Raw genomic sequence first — 27,679 nt, forward strand, 5'->3', positions numbered from 1 at the left:
TTAAAGTCTCACACAAATGTCTGTATGTAGATATATTTGTTCCCTTCTTTCAATCTGCAGTTTCCACAGTAACTCTGCGGTTCTTGTTGTGTTGTCCCACAGTATTCGCGTAAACGTGTGGCATCTGTGTACCGATCAGATGATATACGATGCAATTCCCACGATGTACGAGGAGATGAAAGACAGACGGCTAAAAGGGGCTGCCTGAACACGGTACAGGGCCCCAACTTGGCTTTTCCCCGCATAATGAAGAAAAAACACATGTTCTCAACCCATAAAGCTCGCAGGACCTCACAGGGTGTTTTTTGTTTGCATTTGTAAAAAAAGCGGAGTGGCACGCAGTTGGCCGTGCTTTTGTTCAGCGAGCGGCTCGATCACCTTGGCGTACTCGAACATGCGCAGGTCGGTGTACATGCTCAGGGCCTTAGCTTCATGGCCGGTGCGTTTGTAGAGCTTGGCCGCCTCGCGGAATTTCCCCTGGAAGGCGCAGACGTCCGCCAGGAACAGCTCGCTGTCGTTCTCGCCCCGCTTCTTCCTCTCCTACAAAATCAGTCAACATTAGCGATGGGTACATGCACGCACCTCTGCACAACAACTATCAGTACAGTGCCTTGCGATAGTATTCACACCCCTTAAACTAGTTTTTTTTTTTTTTACATTTTGTGTTACAACCACAATGTATTTTGGTGAGATTTTATCCAATAGACACAACGGAGTGCATAACTGTGAAGTGGAAGGAAACAGGAGAAGGATACAGGGTTTTTACAAACATAAATCTGAAGAGGCTGGTGTGTAAATGTTTTAGCCCCCTTCACTCTGATACCTCTAACTAAAATTCAGAACAACCAACTACCTTTAAAAGTCACATAATTAGTAAATGGAGCTCTAAGATTTAATCTTAGTATAAAGACAGCTGTTCAAATAAAGGCCTCAGAGGTTTGTTGGACAACATTAGTGAACAAACAGCAGGAATAAAATGGTGGAGAAGTTTAAAGCCGGCTTCCAACAACTCACTAATGTTAATTTTTCAAACCCTAGCATGACATGGTCGACCACCTAAGAGGCCAGATAAACTGAGAAGCATCCAAGGGACCTATGGTGACTCTAGAAGAGTTGCAAAGATCCACAGAAAATGGTTGACAAGAAATGTGTTAGGTTTGCACCTCACAAATCAGGCCGCTACGGAAGAGTTGCAATAAGAATGCAATGATTCAAATATAACCATAAGAAGACCTGTTTGCCGTTTGTCACAAGCCACACAGAAAACTTCTGGAAGAAGGTGCTCTGGTGGAAAAGTTATACTGCACATCACCCTGAACCAACTCATTCTCACGGTGAAACTGGTGGTTTCACCGCGCAGCATCATGCTGTGGGCTGTTTTTTTCTTCAGCAGGGACATAGATGCTGGTCAGAATCGACAGGAAGATGGACGAGCTTAAATACAGGACAATCCTGAGACATTTGAGAATGGAGATTACCTTTTCAGGAGGACAATAGCCTTAAACATGCAGCCACCACTACAATGATTTAGATCAAGACATATTTTCGTGTGTTAGAGTGGCCTAGTCAAAGCCCAAAACCATAATTTGGTTAAGAATATGTGGAAAGATTAGAAATGTGAGCTTTAACCAATCTGACTGAGCTTGAGCTATTTCACAAATAAAGATGGCTTTCTAGATGTGCAAAGCTGAAAGAGACGCCCAAAACAACTTGCAGCTGTGACCACAGCAGAATACGATTCTACAAAACACTGACTCAGCCTGGATGGATACAAACACACATACCGCTTTTCAGATTTTGAAAACCCATTTCAATTCAACCATTCAAAGCCACATCTATTTATTTCCAATTACCGATGATGCAACACTTTGTGTCGATCTATGACAAAAAAAAAAAAGTCCTAAAACAGTCCTAAAAACAAAAAAGATGTTTGTGACCTTAACATGAGCAAATGTGAAAACGCTCACTGGGTATTGATACTTTTACAAGGCACTGTATGAGTTAATGAAAACACAAAAAAAAGATGAGGAGACCCCTGATGTATGACTTATTTTCTTCTTTTTTTCTTCTGATGAACAGGCATTACCTCAATGCTGCTGATCAGCTCCAGGTAGCGCAAGTCTCTCACTCTGATAAAGGCCTGAAAATTGAAAAAACACACAGCATTATTAAATTAATAGTCACTTATAATCTGATGTAATTTTGTTTTCATTGCCGGCTTCACCTCACCACAAAAGCCTTCCTTAGAGAATAGTTAACCTTTTAAGCTACAGGCTATTTTCTAAATACCCCCCCTGAAATACCTCCTGAGATTCAGTCGAAAAAAAAGAATAAAACGGGTGAAAAACTGGTGCTTAATGGAAAACAGAAACCTTGAGATAATTTAAAATAAAATTATCATCATCATTAAGCATTAGCAGTATGTAAAAACTCCTGTATAGAAACACTAGAACTTCTTTCTCTTCTTTCCAAACAGAACAGTAGATCATAAACAGCCGTGTAATAGCAATAATCTCATGTAGAGACGTTGTTTGAGAACGCTCTCAGCTGTTGTAAATCAAGTATTACAAATACGAAAAGTGCTCTGTTTTAATCAAACTAAAAATATTCAATGTTTGGAGGTTATTTTGAAAAGAGTGATGGATGTGTATTTCTAACAAATACAAACCAAACTGAATCTGGGAAGCAAGACGTTTAAAAAACACTGTTCCAATGTTTGCTTTGGTCCTTGGATAAAGCCCAAAGATTCGTTACCCCGTCTCACAGATAACAAACTCCATCGAGGGAAGGCTAAGTGCATGAATGTCTGCTATTGTTTATCTTTTTTTTCCCCTGCCAATTTTGTGCGTGACATTGACACTTCTTTGTTTTGTTTTTTTCATCTGACAAACTTGTGTGTCTGACTCACTTTCTTGGCGGTTTCAAAGTCAAGTCCCTCCAGAGCTTCTGTGGCCAAATCCCTCCAATCACTGTCTGTCACGCCCAGACAGGCGATCTGATAAGCTTCCTTAAACATCTTCTTCTCCAGGTACTGGTACATGGGTGCTGACTGGGCAGAGACAATGTAAGAAGATCAAGGAGCTGCACATTTTTGTTGTGTTAAAAATAACAACCTTCATTTTTAGAAGCGATTGCAGTCATTTCCCCCCCTCCTGTAAATAAAGACCAGAGCCATCAATTACAATCACAAATCACCTAATTAGTAAAAAGCATCCACCTGTGTGGTTTCGAACCCTGCTGTTCTGCACTGCAGAAACGGATCTAAAAACAAGTAAAATGTTCTTAAAGTTCGTCTATTCGTCCTTGATTTGAGCCAGTAAATAAGATTATCTGCCAATGGAATGAGTATTTTTGCCCCTAAAATAAGATAATTAGACACCCTGCACTTGAAATAAGATGGAGATGAATTGTTCCTATTTTAAGTGGAAAAATCTTATTCTATTGGCAAATCATCTTATTTACCTGCTCAAATCAAGGACAAATCCACTCATTTAAGGAAAATTCTCTGTGGGAGAATCTATTGACAGGCCACTTATAAACGATGCACTCTACAAGTCTGTCCTTTATGGCAGACGTACGAGAAGAAAGCCACTGTTGAAAGAAAGTTAAAAGAAGTCCTGTTTGCCACCAGTCATGTAAGGGACACAGCAAACATGTAGAAGAAGGTGTTCTGCACTGCAAAAAGAGAACTAAAAGTAAGTAAGCATTTCTTGAAATAAGTATATTTGCCCTTGATTTGAGCAGGTAAATAAGAATATCTGCCAATGAAATAAGATTTTTGCACTTAAAATAGGAACAACTCATCTCAATCATCTTATTTGAAGTGCATTACATCTAATGATCTAATTTTAGGGGTACAAACACTAATTCCATTGGCAGATCATCTTATTTACCTGCTGAAATCAAGGAAAAATATACTCATTTCAAAAAATGCTTACTTACTTTTAGGTCCCTTTTTGCAGTGTGGTGTGAGGCGAGCCAAACTTAACAAACCATGCTCGCAAGGAAACATGGTGGTGGCGGCGTCACGGTATGGGCTGTTTTTCTTTAGCGAGGCTAGAGAAGCTGGTCAGTGCTGATGGAAAAGTGGACGGAGTTTAAAACAGGAACAATCCTGGAAAAAAAAAGAAGCCTGTAAAGAGGCTTCAGGTGCTTTAGGCAGGGATTCACCTTCCAGCAAAGCAAAGATCCAGCGTTGTATACAGAGGCTGAAAATGTTACACAAAATGATTTATCGTTTTCGTTTTACTACATTTTGTCTAACACGTGCGGGTGCAATGTGACAAAATGTGTAAAAGTTGCAAAGCACCGAAACGCCTTTTTTTCCTCCTTCTAAAACCACGACCTTGAAAACACTCTGACCGCTCCAGCACGCCGTGTGCCATAAAACTCTACATTAGCCCGTGCAAAAGCATCGGCGCATCTAGTCGACGTGCAACCCCACCTGAGGCACCTCGACGGCAGACATGGAATAGACGTGGAGGCAGAATATCTTGGAGCCGTTGTAGCCGACGATGAAGCCTTGCATTTTCTGCTGGTGCACGGGAAAGTTGCTGGCCTTGATGTTAAGGTAGCCGTTCCCGGAGAAGCACAGCATGTCCTCACACTGGGTGTTCCAGGCCACGCTGTTAGCATTAGGCTCCTGCAGAGAAAATAAGGGACGATGCAAGAAAACGAATGTCTAGAGGTGACCGGGGAACAAAGAAACAGCCAGAAGGACATCCTTCAAAATGAAAGTCTTCCTGCGCCTTATGCAAATGATTAACAAGCAGCCATGTTTTTGTTTTGCTCTGACTGACTGATCCCATGAAGTCCGTTCAGAAATCTCCCAGTCTAGGTCGCTGCATTTTACAAACCTGAAAAAGCAGCTCCTTGGTGCTGATGTCGTAGACGAGGAGCGTGTTGGGTTCGTCCACCACGGCCAGTTTGTTGCGGGACGCGCTCATGTCCAGGCAGCGCACCGACGTTGACAGCTTCAGCAGCGTTATTGGAAAGGGGTTGTCGACAAATATCTTCAGGATCTGCATCATAAAATGAAAACAGACGACCTGAGAAGGTGGGTTGTTTGTTGTGTCTCGTAAAAGTATTCACACCCCATAAGGTTTTTCAGATTTCGTCACATTTCAATTGCAAACTTAAATGTAAGGATTTGACATGACAGACCAGAGGTTTGATAGCTGGGGCTCCAGAGCCGCAAGAGGCTCTTTGGACCTTTATAACTTTGGCTAAAAATTATATGTCTCTTATGATCTAACTATAGATATAATTATAAAATGTATGTTTTAGCGGGTTTTCAGTTTTTAACTTGACTAATTGTGGTGAAATTCAACAACAGAAGGACACTAGCAGTACCAGGGATGGTTTTTTGGAACATCGTTTCTTGTCATTAGATTGAAAACAAAGTAGCATCATTTTACAAAATTATCAACATACCAGAAAATAAACTGTACTTATACACTGTTTTTCCCATTTTAAAACCTAAAAATATAAATACATTTCCAAGTAGCCAAATTAGAAGTTGTATTAAAAAAAAAAAAGGTGATGTAACATTTGTAGCTCTCAACGAGTTTGATTTAGCTGGACTGAGGGCGAAAATGGATTAAAAAGGTTGCAGACCCTTGCTAAAAACCAACATAAAATAAAACCAATGGGGAGTAAAGCAAGCAGTGTTTTTAATCTAATCTGATATAAATCAAATCTAGTACAACCTATTTCCTTTGGAGCTCACCTCATTATTACAAGCCATAGAAATTCTATCTACAGCTTCACATGAGCCATGTAGGGCACACAGCAAAGTTGTGGTAGAAGGCTCTCCGGTTAAATGGGACCAAAGATGAACTTTAGTGTACCAGAAAAACAAAGCCTTCCCCTAACACTGAACACAGTATTACCAGCATTGTGCCGCTATTGTTCAGCACAGACAGGTATGCTAATCAAAGCTGATGGGGGGGCATTAATCCAATTCCTTTTATAGCTGCAGATTCACAAATGCCATCTCAAAGCACTTAAGAAAACAAACAGAAAAAGTTTATCAAAGACTAGTCATGTGTTAAAATGGTCTATTCAAAGGGCCTGCAGCTACGATGCCCATGCACAGGGCAATAGTTATTTTGGAACATTTGACTGTGATGTCCTCGACCAAAAAAAAAAATCTGAATGAAGGAAAAGTTCAGACTTGCATTCAACTGGGAATCTGTGGCAAGAAATGAAAACAGATTTTCACGTACACTGTGTTCCCCGTTCAATCTGGCTGAGTTTGAGCTATTTTGCAAAGACGAAGAGGCAGAAATTGTCAGCCTCCAGACATGCAAAGCTGAGATAGACGTACGTTTACAGATGGCAGCTGCAGCCGCACCACGAGGCGTTTCTACTAAGTATTACATGCGGGGCACTAAATGAATAACAGATTGAGATTTTCATTTATCAAAAGAAAAATTAAAAACCATGTATCCTTTTCCTTCTTTTTTTCATAATTATGAACTACTTTGTGTTGGTCCATCACATAAAATCTCAATAAATACTTTTTTCAAGGCAATGTACAAGTCGAGCTTTATTATTTCTGAAAAATGTGACTTTCGCTTTTCTCCAGATTCCTAGAGAATCCACAGAAGGGAACGGTTACCACTATCGAGGTCTCTCCAAGTACTCACAGCTCCGTTTTTTAACCCCACAAGTAGACCCTCCTTGCCTGGCGGGCCGCCAATCACTTTGATGTAGCGAATCATAGATTCCATCACCCATTCTTTTTCGTTGACGCCGTCAAAAGATAGGCACTGGAGCCTCTTCTCCTGTGCAGAGCAGAACAAGTAATGAGAAACCGCAGTCGTATGCCGCCGTTCTGACTAAACCGATTCATTATGGCAAAATTACAGTTTTAGCTCGATCATTTCATGGGGTATTAATCGTAGCAAAACAAACTCGCGTAAGTCCAATGAATTGCACCGTGTTGTTCTTTTAAACACTGCAAAGGGTGTTTCAATGTCAGAAAGCAATTTTAGCAGGATAAACAATGATATAATCTACCGGAGGCATTGCACAGACCATATATATAAGGTCTAAGATCTGTCCGGGCCATGAAACATGAGCATGCCCAACAGAGATCTAAAGCGCCTCTGTCACACAAAGAAAAATTTAAAAAGGAAATAACCCCAGTGCTGCTCCTCCGCTCTGCCAGACGCTGTCAAACACACAGACAAAAAGCAGAGGAACCCCCCCTCAAAACACCCACCGCTTCAACGGACCCTAACCCCTTTATCCAGTATGAAGAGGGTTGCGAAAGGACAAAAGGCACGCGCTGCACACGTTGTTAGGAACGCATGTACCAATGTGGCCTCGTGCAAGCTCTGCAGAAACATGTGGGGGTAGCGGCAATTCAATTCCTGGGTTGGATAGGTTGGGAGTAAACGGTTTAACACTGATTCGTTCTGATTTCATCATCTTAATGGTGTCTTAATGTCAGTGAAGCCACTGGGGTCAAAAAGAATTTAGTCTGAGGAGAAAAAAAAACTAGGGAGGGAAATGTTTCATTATGAAAGGAGCTAAATAGAAAACAGGTGGGTCAAAAACCAGCTTAAAGGAATGATCTGATGTGTTCTGCTCTCTTTCCAATAAATTCTGGGAAAAAAAAGAAAAAAAGAAAAAAGAAACCGACTGCAGACCTGACAGAGAATGATGTGCTGGGAGCAGACCACCAGCAGGTTGCACTCAAACTTCTTGCAGATTTTTTTGCTAATGCGGTAGTGCATGGTGGAGGAGTCGTCCGAGCTGAGTTCGCAGATGTTGATCTTCTCCGGCAGCTGGATGGCAAGACGGTTTCTGTAGATGGCGATCTTCTTTACCAGCTCACGGCACTTGATCCTCACTGGGAAAACGTGACAGTTGCATAAGAAAGTGTTTTTAAGACAAATAAGTTCTACTTTTTTTTTTTAAAGAAAATCTATGTCAACCAGAGCTACAACCTATAACAAACGCAATACCTGAACAAGGGTTCCTACACATTTTTCCACACTCTGAATTTGAGAATTCAGTCTTTTATTAATAAAAAAATTATCGCTGTTGATTTTTGGCTAGATGTTGCTACAGTTTACAAGTTTAAGTACAAAACTTTCAAAAACCAGAGAGTAAGATAAACCATATGATGGTACAGTTTATATGCAATTCAATTCACTTCAATTCAATTTTATTCATATAGCGCCAATTCATGAAACATGTCATCTCAAGGCACATTACAAAGTCAAATTCAATCAGATTATACAGATTGGTCAAAAATTTCCTATATAAGGGAACCTGTTGATTGCTCTTACTGATTGATCTTACTCTCTGGTATCCATCCATTGATGCATGGATGGATGGATGGATGGATGCATGGATGGATGGATGGATGGATGGATGGATGGATGGATGGATGGATGGATGGATGGATGGATGGATGGATGGATATTTTCAGACAACAATACATAAAATTCTGGAAGTACATGTATTTTCCATAGTCTTCTGTTTTTCCCAGACAGTGTAGGAACCCAGCTGAACTCGAGAATAACATTACCTTATTAATTAATTGTGATTTAAGTCCGTTCAAATTTATTTCAAAATAATTTACATAGCTAGTGTAATGAGAGTGTAGATCCACCTCTATATGACTGATTTAGGTCACTGTGACCCTGAAAGACATCCAACGGTTTATTTAGGGAAGCATCATAACATCCCCTCAGCCACAAAATAAGCAACTTGTCGCAAGTGCAAGGAACTTTTACGTTTTTGCTCGGTGATGAGGTGCTGCACGATGACATCGGTCATGCTGTCCCTATAGGCGTAGCAGTCTTTGTAGAGGCCGTGAACCGTGGTGAAGCTAAGTTGGTAGCAGAAGATTGTCCCATCCTGGCAGCCGCACACCTAGATAAGAGACAACAATGTAGCAGTACATCCTATTAACACCTCTAAGAAAAGACTGAGGGAGTGGGAAAATGTTCCTGTTGTTAAAGCCTTCTATACTACAGAGCTGCGAGAATCTGCCAGGAACCAATTCTCTCCTGTGTGCCTCATCACTTTCAGTTAAATATAGTGAGAGGAAAAGCTGTAAAAAGAGTGACTGTAAAATGAAATAGCTTGTGTATCTGTGTAGTTTAAAAAAAAAAAAAAAAAAAGGGTGTTTTCACATCTGGGGGGAAAAAAATGTATCGCTTTCACTGTGACGTGTAATTCCTATTCAAGGGTAGGGAAGGTGAGGTCTCATAGAGATATACGGAATCATGTGCTGTGGACCCACCACATAGTTGGAGTCGGGCTTAACTCGGCACGTCCACACCCATGCTTTGTGCTCTCCGATGGTTCCTAACCGCACGCCATCCTTCGTGTAGAGGGACACCTGCTTATCAGAGCCACCCATCACAATGTACTCGCCCTTGGAGAAGTAGCTGATGCAACACGGGTCATAGTTTAGAGCTCTGTCTTTCCCAATCTGAGGGGGACAAAGGGAGAAGAGTGCATTAAAAACAGGAATAAAACAAGCATATCTTGTATTTATTGCTCAGAGCCTGAGCCAACACTTCCCACTGTCAGGGCTGACAGACTTCAAAGTCCTCAGTACATTCAACTATCCCTTTGAATCTGATGAAAAGGAAGACAGAAAAAAAAAAAAGAAGAGCATGTCTCTGGATTAAAAAGCCTCTTTTGTATTAGAGTTCAAAGTCCATTTGTGCTGCATCATCTCAGGTTTCTCTGTCCTGTCCATCTGTTTTTTTTCTTTTTTTTTCTCCCACTGAGAACAAAAAGGGACTCCCTGACAATCGCTGCTTATTTTCAGTCATCGGGAGCAATCCCTTGTGTTGTCATCATCACAGAATGTTCATTTAAATTGGTAAATAGAGAGACGACGATGAGAAAGCCTCAGATATAACAAAGAGAAATGAACAGATTTGTCTATAATTACAATATAGCCCAGAGGGAACGGATGGGGAAGCGGTGATTGTGAGTAGGCCAATGAAGCATAGCAGGATCACCTCCAGTGTAATATTATGGCTTCCACAGACCCTAACAGTCAAGATTACAGCTGATTCTAAACTCACTTAAGGGTTTTCTATGTGCTATGCACTGACAATGTTCAAAAAAACGCAGCTACTATTCCTGATCAGTTAAAGATTGCCTGGATTCCATTGGCCAAGTTCCCGATATCTATATATAGAGCTTCCCAATTTGAACACATGGTATGTATAGGCGCATCTCAATAGATTTAAATTCATAAAAAAAGTTACATTATTTGACTCAAAGTTTATGTTGAGATATTTCAAGTAGTTCTGCTAATTTTGATGATTATCCTTTACATCTTATGACGACCCAATATTCAGTGTCTCAGATAATTAAAGCACACAATAAAACCAATAAAAATGGCCTTTTTAATGTAGAAAAGTTACGTTATAGCTACGTTATAACCTCCACCATCATGGGGAAAACTGCTGCCTGGACCATTGTCCAGCAGACGGCCACTGACACTCTCCACAAAGCGGGTCACCCTCAAAAAGGTCATTGCTAAAGTAGCTGGCTGTTCACAGAGTGCAGTAGCCAAGCGTATAAATGGAACGTTGAGTGAAAGGGAAAAGTGTGTCAGAAAATGGTGCGCAAGAAACACAATAAACACAGCTTTGAGAGGATTGTGAAGCAAAGCCCACTTTTTTGGGGGTGAAAATCTGTTGCGTTCCTGGTGTTAAGCCAGTGCTAAACCACAGACAATGTCAGAGGTGTCTTACCAGAAAAAAAGAATGAAAACAAGGATTGGACTGTTACTTTTCAGAGTTATTAGTAGTTATTAATGTATGTTTTGATGTCATTTCACATTTTTGATATGGGGTATGAAGTAATAAGTTGTATTCAGGGTGAAGAGACGACCGACGTTCACCTGCTTTCCACTGAGCTTGTAGAAGGAGAGCTTTTGACCCCAGTCTGCCACAGCCAGCATGTCATTGTGCTCATCCCTGCGAAACAAAAAGAGCTTAGCCAGAAGTGCTAGGGACAGCGTTTTGTGCTGATAGAGGGTTTGGTTGGTTAAGTAATGGACGACAATGAAAACAAGACAGGCCAAAATTCGTTTTCATGTTTTCCCCCTCGCAAGTGACCGGCAGCAATGGTAAGCTTTGTTATGTTTTCAACTTAATCACATTTATACACTGCAAAAACGGAACTTAAAATAAGTAAAATGTTCTTAAAATGTGTGTATTTGTCCTTGATTTGAGCAGGTAAATAGGATGATTTGCCAATGGAATAAGATTTTTGCACTTAAAATAGGAACAACTCATCTCCATCATCTTATTTCAAGTGCAGGGTGTCTAATTATCTTATATTAGGGGTCAAAATACTCATTCCATTGGCAGATATTCTTATTTACCTGCTCAAATCAAGGACAAATACACTAACTTTAAGAACGTTTTACTTATTTTTTTATCCGTTTTTGCAGTGTAATATCAGGACAGAGTAAAATATGACACGGTAGGCACATATACATGTTCATGCTGTCTAAAAGTTTTGCTTATTCCCAAGAAAACCAAATCCCTTACGGCTTAAAACACAACCACTTCCCTGAAAAACCTTTCATCCTAACTTTTAAGTGAATTTATGGATTGATGCATTGACAATAAATCTGTTTCACTCGCATCTGATCGCTTCAAACTAACTGTAAGCATTATTTCTTTTTGCACAGCTTTATTTCTCTCTTACCAACCCAGGCGGTAAAAAAAAAGCTCCTGCATTTGGCTAGAGGGGGCAGCAGAGAATTGAGACACATCAAAACGAGTGTCATAATATCCCCCCACGGTTCAACCACTCGCGTGTCAACTACTGCCATCTGCTGGCCTCACTCAATACATGCAACTTATTCCAAATACTTCCAACAGTGTCGGCACAGGAAAGATGGAATATGTAAAGAGTCGGCATTTCTCATGGATGCTATGACGCAGTAACAAAGAATGACTGACTTGGAGGGATTCCAAGCTATGGACCAGATTGGGGACAAAGATCCACCTGGACGCTCGATTTTGACCTTCTCCTCTCCATTCTTGTTCCGTATGCTCACCACACCATTCATCATGCCAAGGGCGAGGTACTGCCCGTCGTTTGTCCACCTGAAGTTCAAATAAACTGGTTGGAGCACCCACGCACCGCATGAAAATGTAAAAAAAAAAAAAAAAAAAAAGTGTTTGAGGGCAGCAGAGGAGCAACTTACCCACAACATGTTATCCTGCTGCTCACTTTATTCTTGTTTACAGATTTTTGTTCAGGGGACCACAAGCCTAAAAAAAAAAAAAAAAAAAAGATATAAACAGCATATTATCTTAACAATTCTTCTTAAAAACCTGCCACGTTTAATTGGCCTTAGCTTGCGTTCCACTCACCAAAGTCACCAGACGAGCAGGAGGCAAGCTGGTGAGTGACCGGGTTGTAGGCGACACACTGGATAGCATCATTATGGCTACAGATAAGGTCATTAAAATGAGAATAGTGAATGAAATGAATGTCCGGCGTACACTAGGGATGGGTTAGTGGACTACGGTGGCAGCGAGTCTAATTCCAAGGAAATGCTACTCATCATATCAATGATTCATGACACGGAGACCAACACACTTCCATATTAACACAGACAAAGGCTTTTGGATTTTATGCGGAAAAATACAGCCCCAGTTTTCAGTTTTAAATGAGTGAGGAGAGACTTGATTCATCACAGGTCACAACACGTTCTGGACACGTGCGTTGAAACGGGAAATCCGGGGTTCAAATAGTGTTCATGGGGAGTTTATATGTGGCGTCGGCAAACATTTTACGAACCGCGTGGCTCGGTTGTGACAAGTGATAACACAATTCCAAGGTCTTCCCAAGGCCATGTAGCTGCGTTCCCCTTGGGATGATGGCCATGCGTGTAGCGCCACCTAAAGGCACAATGGTGCATCATTTTAAAGGTTCGGACCTTGCATTGGATTGTATAGACTTCCACGATATTACAGTGTCTTCCAAAAATCTTCATACCCTATGAACTTTAACTCACATGCTGTCACAATTCTAACACATCAGCATGATTCAAACCAAACCACTCTGTTGTTGCCATGGCTGCACATTTAGGGTTGCAAGGTGAATGTCTGCCCCAGTCTCAGGCTTATTTTTCAGCCTTTAACAGGTTTTCTTCCAGGATCGTCCTGTATTTGACAGCATCCATTTTCCCCATTAACTCTGTCCAACTTCCCTGTTTATGTAATGTTCTGTTGTGGTTCTGGTTATTTTTTCAGTTTAGGATTATTTCTGTTTCTTGTTTTGGATTTATGCTTAGCCTGTTTTTGTTATCTGGCCTTTATTTTTAGTTTTTTATTTCACTCCGTGTCTGTTTAGTCTCGTTCCTTACCTCAGGTTTTTGTTTATCTATCTTATGCTCCCTTTATCACCTCCACCTGTTTTTGTTAATTAGCCCCGCCCTGCTCTCCTGTTCTGTTACCTATTTAAGCCCACCTTCGTTTTTGCTTAGTTGCCGGTATATCTCATCTCGTCCCTGTCCGCTACCTTGTGGTAAGAGCTTTGCAGCCTCTGTTTTTGTTATCTGTCTGTTGCCCTGAATGACCTGTCCTGTCTTTTGAGTCTGTCCCAGCCTTTGCCTTTTTGTTCCTGGAGGATCCGTCATCTGTGTCAATAAATACCCTTTTTTTTAGCATCAGCTCCGTGTTTGGCTTAACTTTGGATTCACCACAGAAAATCATTACAGTTTATTTATTTTCTTTTATTGTTTTTGAATCTATTGTTTTCTTTGCTGAAGGAAAGCATTCCTGTGGTATGATGTATTTTAGAGATTGATGCACAGTGATAATTGTTCTACACATACACAGTGTTCGGCACGAAGGCCGGAGAGTTCAAGTTTGATCTCATCTGACCAGAGCGCCTTCTTCCACTCGTGTGCTGTGTCCCCTACACGATCTGTGGCAAACTGTGAAGAATACTTCATATTTCTTTCTTCCAACAATGGTCTTCAAAGGACAAACTGAGACGGTTGTTGCAAAGAATCAGATTAGCAAGTTTTCATATGTCAACTTGTTCATGGGAAAGGCCAAAAATTATTTTATAACTATATTTTTATAACTGCCAACTCTTCTTTAAAAGGCCAGATCTGTCTCAGTTGTAGTTGTCCTGTCAACATATTCCCTCGTCTGAGCTGACAGACATCTCTGCAGCTACTAAAGCGTGACACTACAGCGTGGCCATCCTGGCCACTTCTGATCAATACTTTCTTTGGCCGGCCTGTCAGTTTAGGTGGACAGCTGCAGTCAGGGCTGCGACTGTGCCCTACTCTTTCTATTTTTGGATGATGCATTGATCACTTTGTGAGATCTTCAAAATTTGAAGATCTAACTACCCCCCACCCCCCCATCATCTATTTTACGAGCAGGAAAAGTCCAGGTGTGTATAAATACCAGCTAATTACATGCATTTGTGATAATTAGAAGCGGCGTCAGTATTACAGTGTGGGAGTTTGCTTGGTGGGTTTCGGGTTCTTTTAATTGATCAAGTCGATTGTTTCTCTAACAGTGATCTTGTTTGTGTGTGTTTGCGGAGGGGTGTGTGTGTCTGATTACAGTGGAATAATTGACTTTGAAACTTTAGGAGAGAAGCTACTTTTTTTGCAGTAGGTCCTATAATAATCTAAAACATAGGCCTGTAATAAAACCCATAATTTTCTTAGTATCAACTGTATTTCTACGCAGATTCAGCGTTTAAGATGTTCTATGCCGGGTTTCTCAACTGAAGCATGTAGAAATGAAGCTCCTGGGACGTCGTCATTTTCCAAATTGATTAGTGTTGCAGTTTTCGGCATTCTAGCTTGCACTATTCTTGTCTGACCACCCGGGTAAGCCGGGCTATCTCCGGGCAAATGACTTTGACTGCAAAGTTGGATTTTATTGTAACGTATCAGACTGATTTGAATTAAATTTGGACGGAACTGGAGTCTACATAATCGGATATGAATTGGACCCAGTAAAAATCTTTGAAAAACTATGGGTGAATTTCTGATGTATAAGCAAACTCAACTGGAAAGATATTTATTGGCTTTGTTAAAGTAATAACCCTCATATGACAATATAAAAAAACACAGACAATTACTCTTGAAAGTTAAAGAGCACTGATGAGAACAATGAAGGTACTCACGTATATCTTAAGATACCCTCCAGTTTAGAAGTCCAAATGATGATGCTTTTGTCTGCGGATCCTGACGCAAACCTCTTACCTGCAAAAAAAACGTAGTTTCAGAAATGAAAAGGGAATAATATGCTGGAAAACTTATGCATAAAAAATGAAAACCAGTTCAGTACCATCCTTGGCATAGGCCACACAGTACACTGTGCCACTGTGTCCTTTCAAAGGCTGAATGATAGTTCCATCTTTGGCATCACAGACCTGCAAACAGAACCCAGAATAATAATGCAATCTGCAGAGATGTCCCTCGCAAGCCAAAGATAAATGGTGAGCCTTACCAGAACACGTTGCCCTGCAGCTATTATAATTTGGCTGCCATCTGGCTTGAAGGCAAGGTCATAAACACTGCAAAAGAGAAAACTGCGCTGAAATATTTGTTTTCACTTGATTTACTGGTCGATCAAGAGTTTAAAACTGTTATGCTAACCACCCGGAGGGGCTGGTGACACCTTAAGCACCAGTAGGGAGGCACAATAACAAATAGTTTACAAGATACTGTGATGAAACTTGTGTTATAGGCAATGGATGGATGGATATCTGGATTAGGGCTGTACGGTTTTGCTAAAAATCTAAATTGTGATATATTTAAACCATAATTGCAATTTAATTTTAACTTTTAGCTGCATTAACGACAAGCAACAAAAATGTCCTGTAGATAAAGATGTTTGTAAACAAGGACTACGTAAAACAAGAAATTAAACAGTTTTTATTAATCAGTATATTATTATTGGAAAGAATAGCTTTTAAGAGAATAGCTTTTAATTGAGTTGGACATCAATCCTTGTTGAACATAAAGTGCAAAGTGCAACCAACAAACAAATGTATGTATTAAACAGTTTGACCTGTACTTAATGCTATGGTGAGATTCCTTAAAGTTTCTGGTAAAAAAAAAAAAAAAGAAGAAGTATGATTATATAAACAGTCAAACAAATAATAACATTAGATTATATCACTGCTCCAACTCTCTTCCCTTTCACACACATAAAGAACGTATCTTAATTAAAAACATAGCCAAAAATTGCAGACCTCTGTTATTTGGATATTGCATTTTTTTTAATTGACATTTTATTGCAAATGTGATTAATTGTCCAGCCCTTATCTGGATTAATAAATGCTATGTTTACCTCTCCAAATGTGACTGCCTTTTTCTTTTTAAATATTGTTTTTCTGGGTTTTTTTGTAGCACCAGTGGCTCATTTTTTTACAAGGTAGTGTAACGGGAAAGGGACTTTGAGAGAGAGGGTAGACGTGTGGGAAAGGACCACAGGTCGGAATCGAACCATTGAGACTATAGACCATGTGTAACGACAGCTATTTTTACAAAACTAAACAGTTATTTTACAAAATAGCAGAAAATATTGTGATAATATTTAAAGCATGCAACTATGCAAAGAGGTGAAGGACAAATGTAAATGTAAGAGAGAAATTAAAATAGGGTTTTTGAAGACTGAGTAAAAGATTAATTAATTTGAAGGCTATTTGTACATCTTACTACCAGGGGTTTCAATAGAAACAGGCCAGCATGGTGGATAACGAAATGTTGGTATGCGTAAGCGAAAAGCATCCCAATGCATTTGAGGAATAGAGAAAAATACAATTCATCTTGATGTGACATGCAAGGTCAAAAATTGGAAGTATGGAAAGTTATTTTTTAAGATTAAATCTGTGCAGCTTTTCCGACCATAACCTCGAAAATGTTCTAAATGTGGATTTAGGACAGCAAACCAATCAAATCAATATAATCAGAGTACATTTTAAAAGAAATAAACATTCTGAAAAGGATTGTGCATTTAAGGCTAGAAACTGCTCAAAACACAACAGCGTGGGCGACGGATCAGAATCACTTTTACAGTGTGTGACAATGGAAACGTTCTCTAGTGCAGCTGCAGCGTTAACGAACCATGGTCAATAGTTTTGGGGAAAAAACATTAAATGCAAAGAAAACGCTTGATATTTAAAAATGTTATATCAAAGAGACAGTTGCGTGGCAACAAGCACTAACGCTAATAAAAGCTAGATAGAGTAACGTTAACGGTTGCAATGATTCAAGACTTATAGCAAAAATAAACACTATACACTAATCGTTTTTTTACAAATGGTATTAAAGATATATAAAGCATGCAACGTTTGACGTCGGTATATGGTTAGCCGAGATGCTAACGTGCGTTAGCTGGCTTCCACTAGTTTACATAGCAACCAGCGTTGCTATCCAACTAGCGTAACGTCCGCTTACGGTTAAAAAAAACACAGGCTCAGAGTCTCTTACCGTTCACGAACCGACTCTTTCCATTTTAAATTTGGCCTCATTTTCAGATTTTAACCATATAAAAAGAACGAGTTGCTTGATTTTTTTTCCTTTAAATCAACAAGTTATTGCAGTTCATTTTTCCGTAGTCAGGGTTTGCTCGCACTGCGCAGACTCAAAACCGCTTACGACTTCCGGTGGACAAACACATGCCCACAGTTCCGCTCCAATGTTGACATGGGAAAATAACTTTGTTTTTACCGCTCTGCTACATATCGGCATTAATTAGGTGGAACCTGGTACGTTGAAGTCGCTAATTTTCTGTCCTCGTTTGTTGCTGCATAAAAACTATGCCATAAATGTAGCCTTTTCTCTGTTGCAGAGGGATTTTTTTTCCATTTAAGATGTGTTTTTATTGTCAACGGAACGGGTATGGGTGGAAAAAAAAATCTAAGCAACCCCTGCTTACGAGATTCCCCTGACTAGCTGTGAAAATGAGCTGGAAATCACTTTAGACATGGATGCGCAGTGCAACCGGGAAGAACTGCCCCATGGATGGATTAGAGAAGTGAAGCAGCGTAAAGCTGGAAAGACTGCAGGAAAACTGGACGTGTACGTAATAAGGTGATGCGGCGTTTTGCTCGATATTGTCTTTATGAATTCAGCATAAATAGGCCTACAGATACATTCCAGTAAGCCCACAACAAAAAAAAATTATTTATTTCAAGAGTTTTATTAAAAACTGAAACTCCTATATTATTTATGTAATCAATTTAAAGTGTATGTGTGTGTGTAATTATGATAATTATTGCTTACATCTAATGAGAAACTTCAAATTTGTGTTTCTCTGGAGATTTAATAATGGAAAATTGAGTGGAATAAGGGAAAATATCAGCCTAGTGAAGAGTGTACATTATATGGACTAGATATCAGCTTAAAGCACTGCTAAAGTATTGCTTTAATCGCTTGTTCACACTGTTGGGTGTGGAGTGTCTTATATTCCTCTTGGCAATAGCAAAGTTGCTTTTCTTTGTTGTTGGGTGTCACTATCCGTCCCATAAAACATTTCAGGAAAAAATAACTTATGTAAAATAAAAATAAAATACTAATTAAGAAACATAATTTTGAGTTTTCATTATCTGTAAGCCTTTATTTTTAACATTGAGACAACATAATCACCGTGTGTAACAAATCTATATTTTATTCTATATTTCATGAATCTGAATATGAGATTCCCATTTAGAAATTAATTACTAAAATAAAGCAACTTTAATCAAAACCATCATTTTATTTTTTTTTCTGTTTCAGTCCCAGTGGGCAGAAGTTCAGGTCTAAAGCCTCCCTGCATGCTTATCTATTAAAAAATGGAGGGGAGAACGCGGACAAAAACCTGTTTGATTTCACCCTTTCCAAATACAACTTCACTTGCTCTGAAACAGATCATTTCAAAGGAAAGCAAAGGAGACAGAAGAAAAATCAAGCCGATGGACAGCAGGAGAAAGTGGATGGAAAGGTGAAATCTCCCAAACAGAAATCTAAAAGAGCCTCTTCCTCTAGCAGGTGCGAGACAGGTGACAGGAAGGTAAAGCCTGCTGAGGAGGCTGTTAATAGTAATATTTTGCAAACGACTTTAGAGAACATAACAGAGGAGACTGAGCAGAATTGCTCACAAGCTGCACCTTCATCATACTCGGTGGATAACGATGATGCGAACGAGAGCCCTCGGAGAGTGGGGCTGCTGAGGGAGAAAATACTGAGACTGGCTCCTTCCAGTGATCAACGCGACACCTTTCCTGCTCAGAGGAATCGTGAGGCAAACTCGCAGCCTTTAGTCTTAACCCCGAGTGTTGAAGCCGCCGCTGACAGCGAAAACGAAAGTGAGAATGCGGCAGACACAGATGTTGGACAGCATCACAGCAAAGGTGGCAACAAGTCTAATTCTGAGGCAGTGGGTAACGCTGACAGGCATGAAGAGGAGGAGGTGCAACCTGACAGCTGTGGCGGAAGCTGCACACCAGTTAGAGGGTCCCAAAATAGTAAGTAAGAGGTGTTTTTCTTCAAAGACTTTATCGCATCAAGTTCTTAGCTTAGGCCCTATGCTATAAACTTAATCGGTTTGTCATATGTTCAAGTACATCCAGCTTCAGGTAGCCTTTCCATTCCTCAGTCACCCGAAAGCTACCAGTACTGACCTTTGAACTAGTAGCCAGATTTCACCTTTACTTTATGCAAAATAGTTATATTGTAATGCTTTTTTAAGAGTCTTTTTTAAATCTATATCCATTTCGACAATAAAGTTTTATCTAATCTAATCTAAATTTGAAGTTTAAGAAAATAATTGAAACATCAGCAGTTTGATGGCTTGCCCTCTCCAGGTTTGGATGGTTCTCAAAGTGGAGAAGTTTAAGTATCTCAGGGTCTTGTTTACAAGTGAGGGGAGAATGAAGCGTGTGATCAACAGATGGATCGGTCCGGCTGCTGCAGTAATGCATACGGTGCACTGGTCCGTTGTGGTGAAGAGACAGCTGAGCCCAAAGGCAACACTTTCAATTTACAGATCGGTCTACGTTCCTATCCTCACCTACGGTCATGAAGTTTGGTTCACAACCAAAAAGAACGGCGTCTCAGATACAAGCGGCTGAAAATGAGCTTCCTCTGCAGGGTAGCCAGGAACACCCTTAGAGATAGGGCCATCCGGGAGGGGCTCGCTGCTCCTCCACATCGCAAGGAGTCTACTGTGGTGGTTTGAACGTTTGCTCCAAATGCCCCCTGTACAACCTGGGAGGTTTTCCGTGCATGTCCCACTGGTAGGAGGCCCAGGGGCCGGCTCAGGACACGCTGCAGAGAACATGTCTCTCTGCTGGCCTGGGAACGTCTCAAGAGCTTGCTGTGGAGAAGGAAATCTGGATGTCTCTGCTGAATGTACTGCCTCTGCAACCCGGTCCCGGATAAGCAGAAGATGACATATACAGCAAGTAGTGAAAGCTCTTTATAAAATAAGTCATGACAAGACTTTATTTATTTGTATGCATATGATTTAGAAGCTTACTCCACGTGTGTTCTGCAGCATAGCTTCCTTTTTCAATTCCATGTCCTGCTGTAGACAGGACCAGTTGTCAACAGCCAAAAAAAAAAGGGTGTACACTTGGCAGGAAGTGCAATTTTAGAAAGTTTTAGCAGAGTAACCAGTGACAGTTGTGGGTGTTAGCATTTGGCGCTCAATGATTCGCAACTGAACAGTGCATTATATTCTTAAAAGACTCTGGGAATAAGCAGAAAATTAAAGATGTATGCAACATTAAACGGCTTTCAGACCTCAACAGAGCCCTGGGCATTTGTCACAAATGCGGATGTTACACATCGGCATCTCAACTCCTCTATCGAACCTCCTAGTGGCATGGGGAATTTATATACTCTGGTGAGAAGCCTTCAAAATTGAGAAGGTCTAGCCGCAGCTGCAGCCACTACAAAACTCGCCCCCGCCAAGTAAGCCTTTCCCTGTCCCCTATGTATAGGACTGGGGTGTGTTTTGCACATCAGTGTGCTTGTTTTGTAAGACGGGCGTTTTGCTGTGTCCGTGCAGCTGGATATACATATCAAAATTTGTCCAAAATCCGACCTTCCTGTTGGAAGCTGCGGTCACTTCCTCTTTACCAAAGCTAGAGTTGGTAATGCTGTTCAGAAACACTTTTTATTTTGTTATATTGGGTAAAACTGGGTATACTGTCCCTCACGTTCCTTGGGTATCACCTTATCTACTGGTTGTCCCACATGCCAATCATTCTGACACGGTCACGTAACGGCAGTGGCCGTACTCGTTCCTTCATGGTTTCCGCTTGATGGCTGCGCATGCAGCACACGTCTAGTGTTTATGTATCTGATTAGCTTAGCGGCTAGGTTAGCCGTTCACTGTAGCTCCGCTGTTCTCACCGTAGACTTTGAACATGGCTGAGAGTCACAAGAAAAGAACTGCGTTCATGTTTAAGAGAAGAAGAGAAAGGCCTCGGTTGAAAGTAATAAGACCAGAGTGAATTTGGGAGATTTTTAAGACATGAGCCCCTTGAAGAGCGGAAGACCGAGGTAAACTGGTCTTTGCGCATGTACAGATGGTAAAAAAGGACTGAGGAAAACTTCTGGAAAAATCGCCGACCCTAGCTTTAACGTAGACTTCCTGTAGTATTTTCCAAAATGTCATTTAAAACCAGTATTTGTTATAAGACCAAGTTTGAAACTTTTACAGAGGGTCATGGAGGGTTATACATAACAGAAACCTTGGACGTTCCCAGTGGGAGGGGCTAAACAGATGTCATCAATTTACAATACCAACCATTCACAAGGAGACACACAAAATTTGGTGAAGCTCTGATTATGCAAGAGGGAGATATAGGTGTCTGAAATCTTCTTGGGGTCGCCGTTAATTAAAATTACAATATCATTTTCAGGGGCAGGGAAGCTGGTCAGAGTTCATAGAAAGCTAAACAAAGGGCAATGCTGGAAGTAATTCTGGTTAAAGCATGAGACCTGGGATGGGAGCAGAGGTCAAGACTTGCAGCTATATTTGTCACCATTCTGCAAAGTATTGACCCAGGAGGACTGAGAACAAATGCATGCCAGACCTTTCAAATTTTTACTTCACAAACATGCACTAATTTGTGGTAGTCTATTACATATAATGCCATTAAAATCTATTGAAGAATGTGTAAACATTCAAGTGGTATAAATACTTTCGCACGTCGCTGTATCTCATTAGTAATTAAATGAAATCTCAACCTTTACATTAGTTATGATTATGACGGCAAACAGCAACTGTGTGCTTTGACAACAAATCATACCATTAAATCCTTTAAGCAACTCACAGTGAAAAGTAAATTTTCATTTGTTGCCACCAAGTTTATTAACCTCAAATTTGTAATTGTCTTAACACTTTTAAAGCATCTTAAAGCTAGTCTGTGAGACTTTTTTGCATTCTATAAAACTAATCTGGACAAAAATTTCAGGAAGTACAGTATTTAACACATTCCTGTGTGGTTATAGGATCCAAGAATTTGGCGAGCAAACGGAAAACAAGCCCTTATTTCAGCAGGAAGCCACTAAAAGACGGTAATGTTTCAGGAGTCCATCCGTGCATGACCGTTAGCAGAAATTACTCATCCTAATATCTGAGCTGTCGTTTGTGTTTTTTAGAGAGCTGTTCTTTGTTTGTACTCAGGACTCAGCCCACCCAGGAGGAAAGCGCTCAGAAAATGGACACCTCCCCGGTCTCCCTTTAACCTCATACAGGAAACCCTTTTCCATGACCCCTGGAAGCTTCTGGTGGCCACTATTTTTCTGAACAAGACAAGCGGTAAGAGCGGACATTCACGCTCATTCTGGAGCAATCTGCTGTGAAATGTGGCATTTCACTGGTTCTTAACTACAGGCAAGATGGCCATTCCGGTGCTTTGGCAGTTCTTTGAGCGTTACCCGTCCGCAGAGGTGACCCGGGAGGCCGACTGGAAGCCCATGTCTGAACTCATGAAGCCGCTTGGCCTCTACGAGCTCAGAGCCAAATCGATCATCCGCTTCTCAGGTGAGGATGTTTGTGCTCTGCAGGATTAGCTATCGTCCACGGAAAACTAACCGGACTTCCTCCCGTTTAGACGAGTATCTGAATAAACCGTGGCGTTACCCCATCGAGTTGCACGGCATCGGCAAGTACGGGAACGACTCTTACAGGATCTTCTGCGTTGAAGAGTGGAGACAGGTGAACGAAATCAGCTCCCTAAAAAAGTATTCAAGTTAATCGTTCACTCTTGATTAAGCTAAGCCTGAAAGTTTGGTTGTGTTTTTGCGTTAAAGGTGACACCTGAAGATCACAAGTTAAACAAATACCACGCCTGGCTGTGGGAGAACCATGAAACGTTGGGAATCTGAAGAATGAGCGACCTCGAGAAAGACTTTATCTCCGCTTTGCTACATAAACACAGACATTATCTAAGCAACAAGCATATCACAGTTATGAACTTGCACTTCTGAATATGTAAAGGTAAAAAAATTATGTCGTAACGTTTCAAAGTTGCCGTTTAAAAAGTTGTATTTCTAGTTCAATAAATGGGTTTTAATTGTTTTAACAACAGTAAGGAATCTCTTATCCTCGTTTTGCTTCTACTGTAGATCACATCTGGAAATGTTCTCTATGGTTAATTTGATGCCACAGGTTAATAATCTTTCTATCTGACTCCACTGATGCATGGCCACTCAGTCAACGCTGCAGCTTTGTTTTTATTGGAGGGGTGGGTAACCCGATTTCCAAGGAGACTGTTTCCAAAGCAAAACACTGAGTGAAAGCACTGGTTCATCTGGGTTTAATCTTTAACTGGTGGCTTTAAGGATAAATGCAAAACTCAGATTTTTTCTTTATTTTAATTTGAAACGGATATCTGCTTTAAAGTAATGTTCTTAAAGGTTTAAGAGTTTGGGAAGTTTCAGCACGCAAAGCCTGGGCCCAGGTGTTCGAGCACAACACTACAAGACCTAAAGATGAGACTGCGTAAGAAGAACTTAATTTATTTATTTTGCTCTGTTGTGTTTTTTTTTTTTTGTGTTTTTTTTAACAGGGCTGGTGAAAATTAGATCCACATAAAATTGGCATGGATGTATTATTTTGGGCTTTTACTGTTGCATTTAAACATTAAAACCACAGAAGGATAAGACAATATACAACTTGAATTTCAAGAAACAAATATTGGATGCACAAATTTGACTTCGTTGCAGGGTTTCTACACAGATTCAATTATATGTGCAAGACCAAATATAGATGTACCTCCCAATCTTTCCAAAAAAAAAAAGTAAAAAACAAAGCAACTGAACTTGTTTTCCGTCGTTGAAGACGTTTAGTTTCCTCTCCAGGAAGCTTTCTCAATTTCTCAATTCTCAATAATTCTCAATAATTGAGAAAGCTTCCTGGAGAGGAAGCTAAACGTCTTCAACTACGGAAAACAAGTCCAGTTGCTTTGTTTTTTACTTTTTTTTGGAATGACCATGACCTGGATGACTGAGAATCTTCACCAGCTCCCAATCTTTGGTTAAACGCCCTTGAGCAGGCTGCAGTAAAACGCTTTTTGTTGCTGTAAAAAAGCTTCTGGTATTTTTCTGACTGGGTGTTTGACCCCTCCTAATCTCAGTAACGGCAGAGTTTGATTAAATTGGTTGATTTTTATGCAACCAGATTTTATGCATAGTTTAGAAATTTAGAAATGGTCAAGGGTCGGCAAATTGCAAAGATTAAATGTTAGATTATTTTTTTTTTTTTTTTTGTTTCATTCAAAAAACTTGTCATAACTTGTTTGGGATATCTGTTCTGATTCAAGCTGCTGATTTGAAGGGAAGTTGAAAGAGTTAAAGGTTTATTAAGACTTTATTATTGAACCCACTTGCTGCCAATGTAGCTATACTGACAGCAAAATGCTTGATGTTCTTTGGTTTGAAAGCCGCACGCTGACCACTCTAAACACTCTTTGTACTAGAAGCAAATAGCTCAATCTGATCTCAACCTCACCTGACAATATTTTCTTCAGAGGGTATTTGGGTTGTTAAAGTGGGCAGCCGCAGATTTCAGTCGAGTTTATAGACGTTTACTATGGAGTCGGGTCTTCCTTCTTGCGCAACACCCTCTCCATGTCGATGGATAGGCTTGCGTCTGGGTGGATCTTTTGTTCTTAAACATCCAACCAATTTCCATTCCTCTGAGGGGGCCGGATGATTGAAACTTGGACATAAAAAGGCCACAGACTGGTTTTAGGAATCCACAGGAGCATTTTGTTGTAGAATTGTTTAATCCCAAAAGATGAATAGTTCAAACAAATCATTAAAGTCCCCAGATCAATGAGTTTGATGGTCCTGGTGAGTATTACATACATTTCTCTGTATTGGTTTTGCTATTGCAGCACCTATCTCTACAACTCCCACAACCATCTGTGTGTCCCATGACACTCCGAGCCTTGCAGTCACTCCTATTGCGTTTCCAATCCTGCTGGACCCCGGCCATCTACTGAAAAGCATGCAGGTGAGCAATACGATTACCTGATTTTGGCCTGATGTGTCAATAAATATAATACAATGACCAAAAGTAAAAAAAATAATAATAATAATAACACTCATCTATGAATCTGAATTGCAGAGTATTCCCAGATTGGATCCTTTGCACCCACCTTTGGTCCCTAAACGCACAGTCAGTCTTGAGACCCCCGCCGTTCACCATCACAACCACCAGAGGGCACTGATCATGCAAAGAGGAGAGCATTTCAGGTGGAGAGCATTTTTCCTGCTATGAATAATTAATTTCTTAGAAACAACCAGGATATTCCCTGATCTGTTTGGTGGCTTTGTTGTAAAACGACCAAAGTAAGATGGGATCCTGGTCACTGAGCTGAAGCTGTCGTATCAGGTGTCATCAGGTGTGGAGGAAACCCTTTTATGGGACCGCCAGTGAGAGAGAAGAGTACAGGTAAAACTGACGCTTTGAATATTCCTTTGATGAGGCCTCACCTTTGCAGAAGTCATGAACAACCGTCTGCGTCGACAGAAAGGAGATACGAGAGCAGCTAAAGAGGCAGATGGAGGAGAAGTGCATCAATCTGAAGCTGCAGCTGTCCAATCAAGTTAAAGAAGCAGCTCACCTCAGAGAGGTGGACCGCCTTGCCCTAACCAGTGAGAGACAGCAGAGGATTCAGCACACCAAAGCCATGACAGCCTACAGAGATGAGAACAAGAGGGTGCAGCTCCACACATGCATTGAGCATCTATTACTAATGCCTCTGTGCAAAAGCGTGCTTAAAAAGCTTCCTGCTCTTAGGTTTCAGCAAAAATAGTGTCTGGTGTTTTTTTTTTTTTTTCCGTCTTGTCTCACTTGTTCTTGTTTTGTGTGCAGCTAATGGAGCAGAGCTGGAGGGACAGAGCACTAACCCGTTCCCAGGAGGCCCTGAAGGAGAGAGAGCTGCTGCGCCTCAATCCCATTAACTGGAGTGCAACACTGACATAACTCCTAGCAGCTAAAACTTGCATTTCAGGCTTCACCCACTCACTGAGGAGAAACGCCTGCCTCAGTTTAAATTAACCCTTTTTTTGTTATCATTACACAACCGCCGCATTTAATGTATTTTATGTGGTAGACCAACACAAAGCATATGTGAAGAAAATCAGAAAAACATGTTTTTTTTATATTTTTTTTATGTTGTTCCAGAGTTTATTCCCATTCTGCTTCTAATGTAGACATGCATTTCAATAAATTAGATTATGAGCAAGTTAATGTAGTCCAGTGATTCAGTTAAAAGGGATTTCTTACACACGCATTGTCTTCAAGTATACAGTATTTCAAGTATATATCTATATAAATATTTCAAGTATTTCTGCACATTTCTAAATTACATCAGACCATTAAAAAAAGGATTCCTTATACAGAAATGTCTTAAAAAATGTGCATATGCTGTACAGTAAAAATTGCTCAGGCGTCCTTTTGCTCGAATTACCCACTGAGCTATATAATACACTGGAGTGCTGATTTTGCCGAAAAACTGAAGTCACTGGCCGCCATCTTGCTACTCCCTACTCTCACAGAATCCCATAGGATTTGGTTGCAACAAGCAGCAGTTTTCTGGCTGTGTGAAAACGTTTTACAGGTAATTTTACAGTCAGTGGATGTACTAATACTATCAACTACTAGGAAATTAGGTGCTGAAATATTTTACATGTTATTCATATTAAATATATATATATATATAATATATATATATATATGTCTATATAAGTATGTGTATATGTATATATGTATATATATGTATACACATATGTAAATATATGTTTTTGTATATTATTTATATATTTAAAAATGTTAAATACATATATTTAAGTTAATAAAATGCAAAATATTTCAGCACATGACTTTCTCAGTACTTGATAATTTTAGAACATAACATAAAAGTATATGGCATTTGACATTTTAAAAGTCTTAATCCCCCCTGAACATGAGAAAATCCTCGTTATTCGATGCTGTAGCGCACATATTCCCTAGTTACTGGGGGAAATAGGGAGTACCAATATGGCGGCTGGTGGCTTCAAAGCCACTCGTTCAAACAGCGGGCGATTAGCACTCCAGTGTATAATATAGCTCAGTGGAATTACTGCATCAATGCAGCGTGGCATGGAGACGATCAGGCTGCGGCTCTGCTGGGGTCTTAAAGA

The 27,679-nt window shown here is 40.3% G+C and overlaps 2 protein-coding genes across 6 annotated transcripts in view; one reads left to right on the top strand and one right to left on the bottom strand.

The window, feature by feature from the left end:
- Positions 1–17,617, bottom strand: part of ift122 (intraflagellar transport 122 homolog (Chlamydomonas)) — a 32,899-nt gene extending 15,282 nt beyond the window's left edge. Inside the window, exons 1-17 of the mRNA XM_036139112.1 lie at positions 17,483–17,617; positions 15,495–15,561; positions 15,333–15,417; positions 15,169–15,247; positions 12,381–12,457; positions 12,212–12,278; positions 11,964–12,110; positions 10,892–10,967; positions 9,266–9,457; positions 8,754–8,892; positions 7,659–7,861; positions 6,651–6,788; positions 4,857–5,021; positions 4,445–4,642; positions 2,909–3,049; positions 2,087–2,140; positions 379–540 (exon numbers count right to left, since the gene is read on the bottom strand). Coding sequence (XP_035995005.1) covers positions 379–540; positions 2,087–2,140; positions 2,909–3,049; positions 4,445–4,642; positions 4,857–5,021; positions 6,651–6,788; positions 7,659–7,861; positions 8,754–8,892; positions 9,266–9,457; positions 10,892–10,967; positions 11,964–12,110; positions 12,212–12,278; positions 12,381–12,457; positions 15,169–15,247; positions 15,333–15,417; positions 15,495–15,561; positions 17,483–17,523 — 2,031 coding nt within the window. The 5' untranslated portion in view covers positions 17,524–17,617. The remainder of the gene's footprint in view (positions 1–378; positions 541–2,086; positions 2,141–2,908; positions 3,050–4,444; positions 4,643–4,856; positions 5,022–6,650; positions 6,789–7,658; positions 7,862–8,753; positions 8,893–9,265; positions 9,458–10,891; positions 10,968–11,963; positions 12,111–12,211; positions 12,279–12,380; positions 12,458–15,168; positions 15,248–15,332; positions 15,418–15,494; positions 15,562–17,482) is intronic.
- Positions 17,618–17,677: 60 nt separating this feature from the next.
- Positions 17,678–26,742, top strand: mbd4 (methyl-CpG binding domain protein 4). Of its 5 annotated transcripts, none has more exons than XR_002428249.2 (13): positions 17,678–18,085; positions 18,770–19,497; positions 22,496–22,561; positions 22,671–22,805; positions 22,881–23,030; positions 23,101–23,204; positions 23,300–23,486; positions 23,615–23,990; positions 25,387–25,505; positions 25,620–25,747; positions 25,845–25,946; positions 26,025–26,214; positions 26,370–26,742. XR_002428249.2 is itself a non-coding variant. In XM_012863950.3 (7 exons), exons 1-7 carry the CDS (start codon positions 17,979–17,981, stop codon positions 23,372–23,374), a joined length of 1,365 nt encoding a protein of 454 aa, XP_012719404.2. In that variant the 5' UTR covers positions 17,679–17,978; the 3' UTR covers positions 23,375–23,580. The 5 variants fall into 5 exon arrangements, 1 of the variants encoding a protein (XP_012719404.2); XR_002428251.2 differs by having other exon boundaries at positions 25,849–25,946; XR_002428250.2 differs by having other exon boundaries at positions 25,887–25,946.
- Positions 26,743–27,679: the final 937 nt, after the last annotated feature.

This window comes from Fundulus heteroclitus, chromosome 1, assembly GCF_011125445.2.
Source record: "Fundulus heteroclitus isolate FHET01 chromosome 1, MU-UCD_Fhet_4.1, whole genome shotgun sequence".
Taxonomy (NCBI): Eukaryota; Metazoa; Chordata; class Actinopteri; order Cyprinodontiformes; family Fundulidae; genus Fundulus; species Fundulus heteroclitus.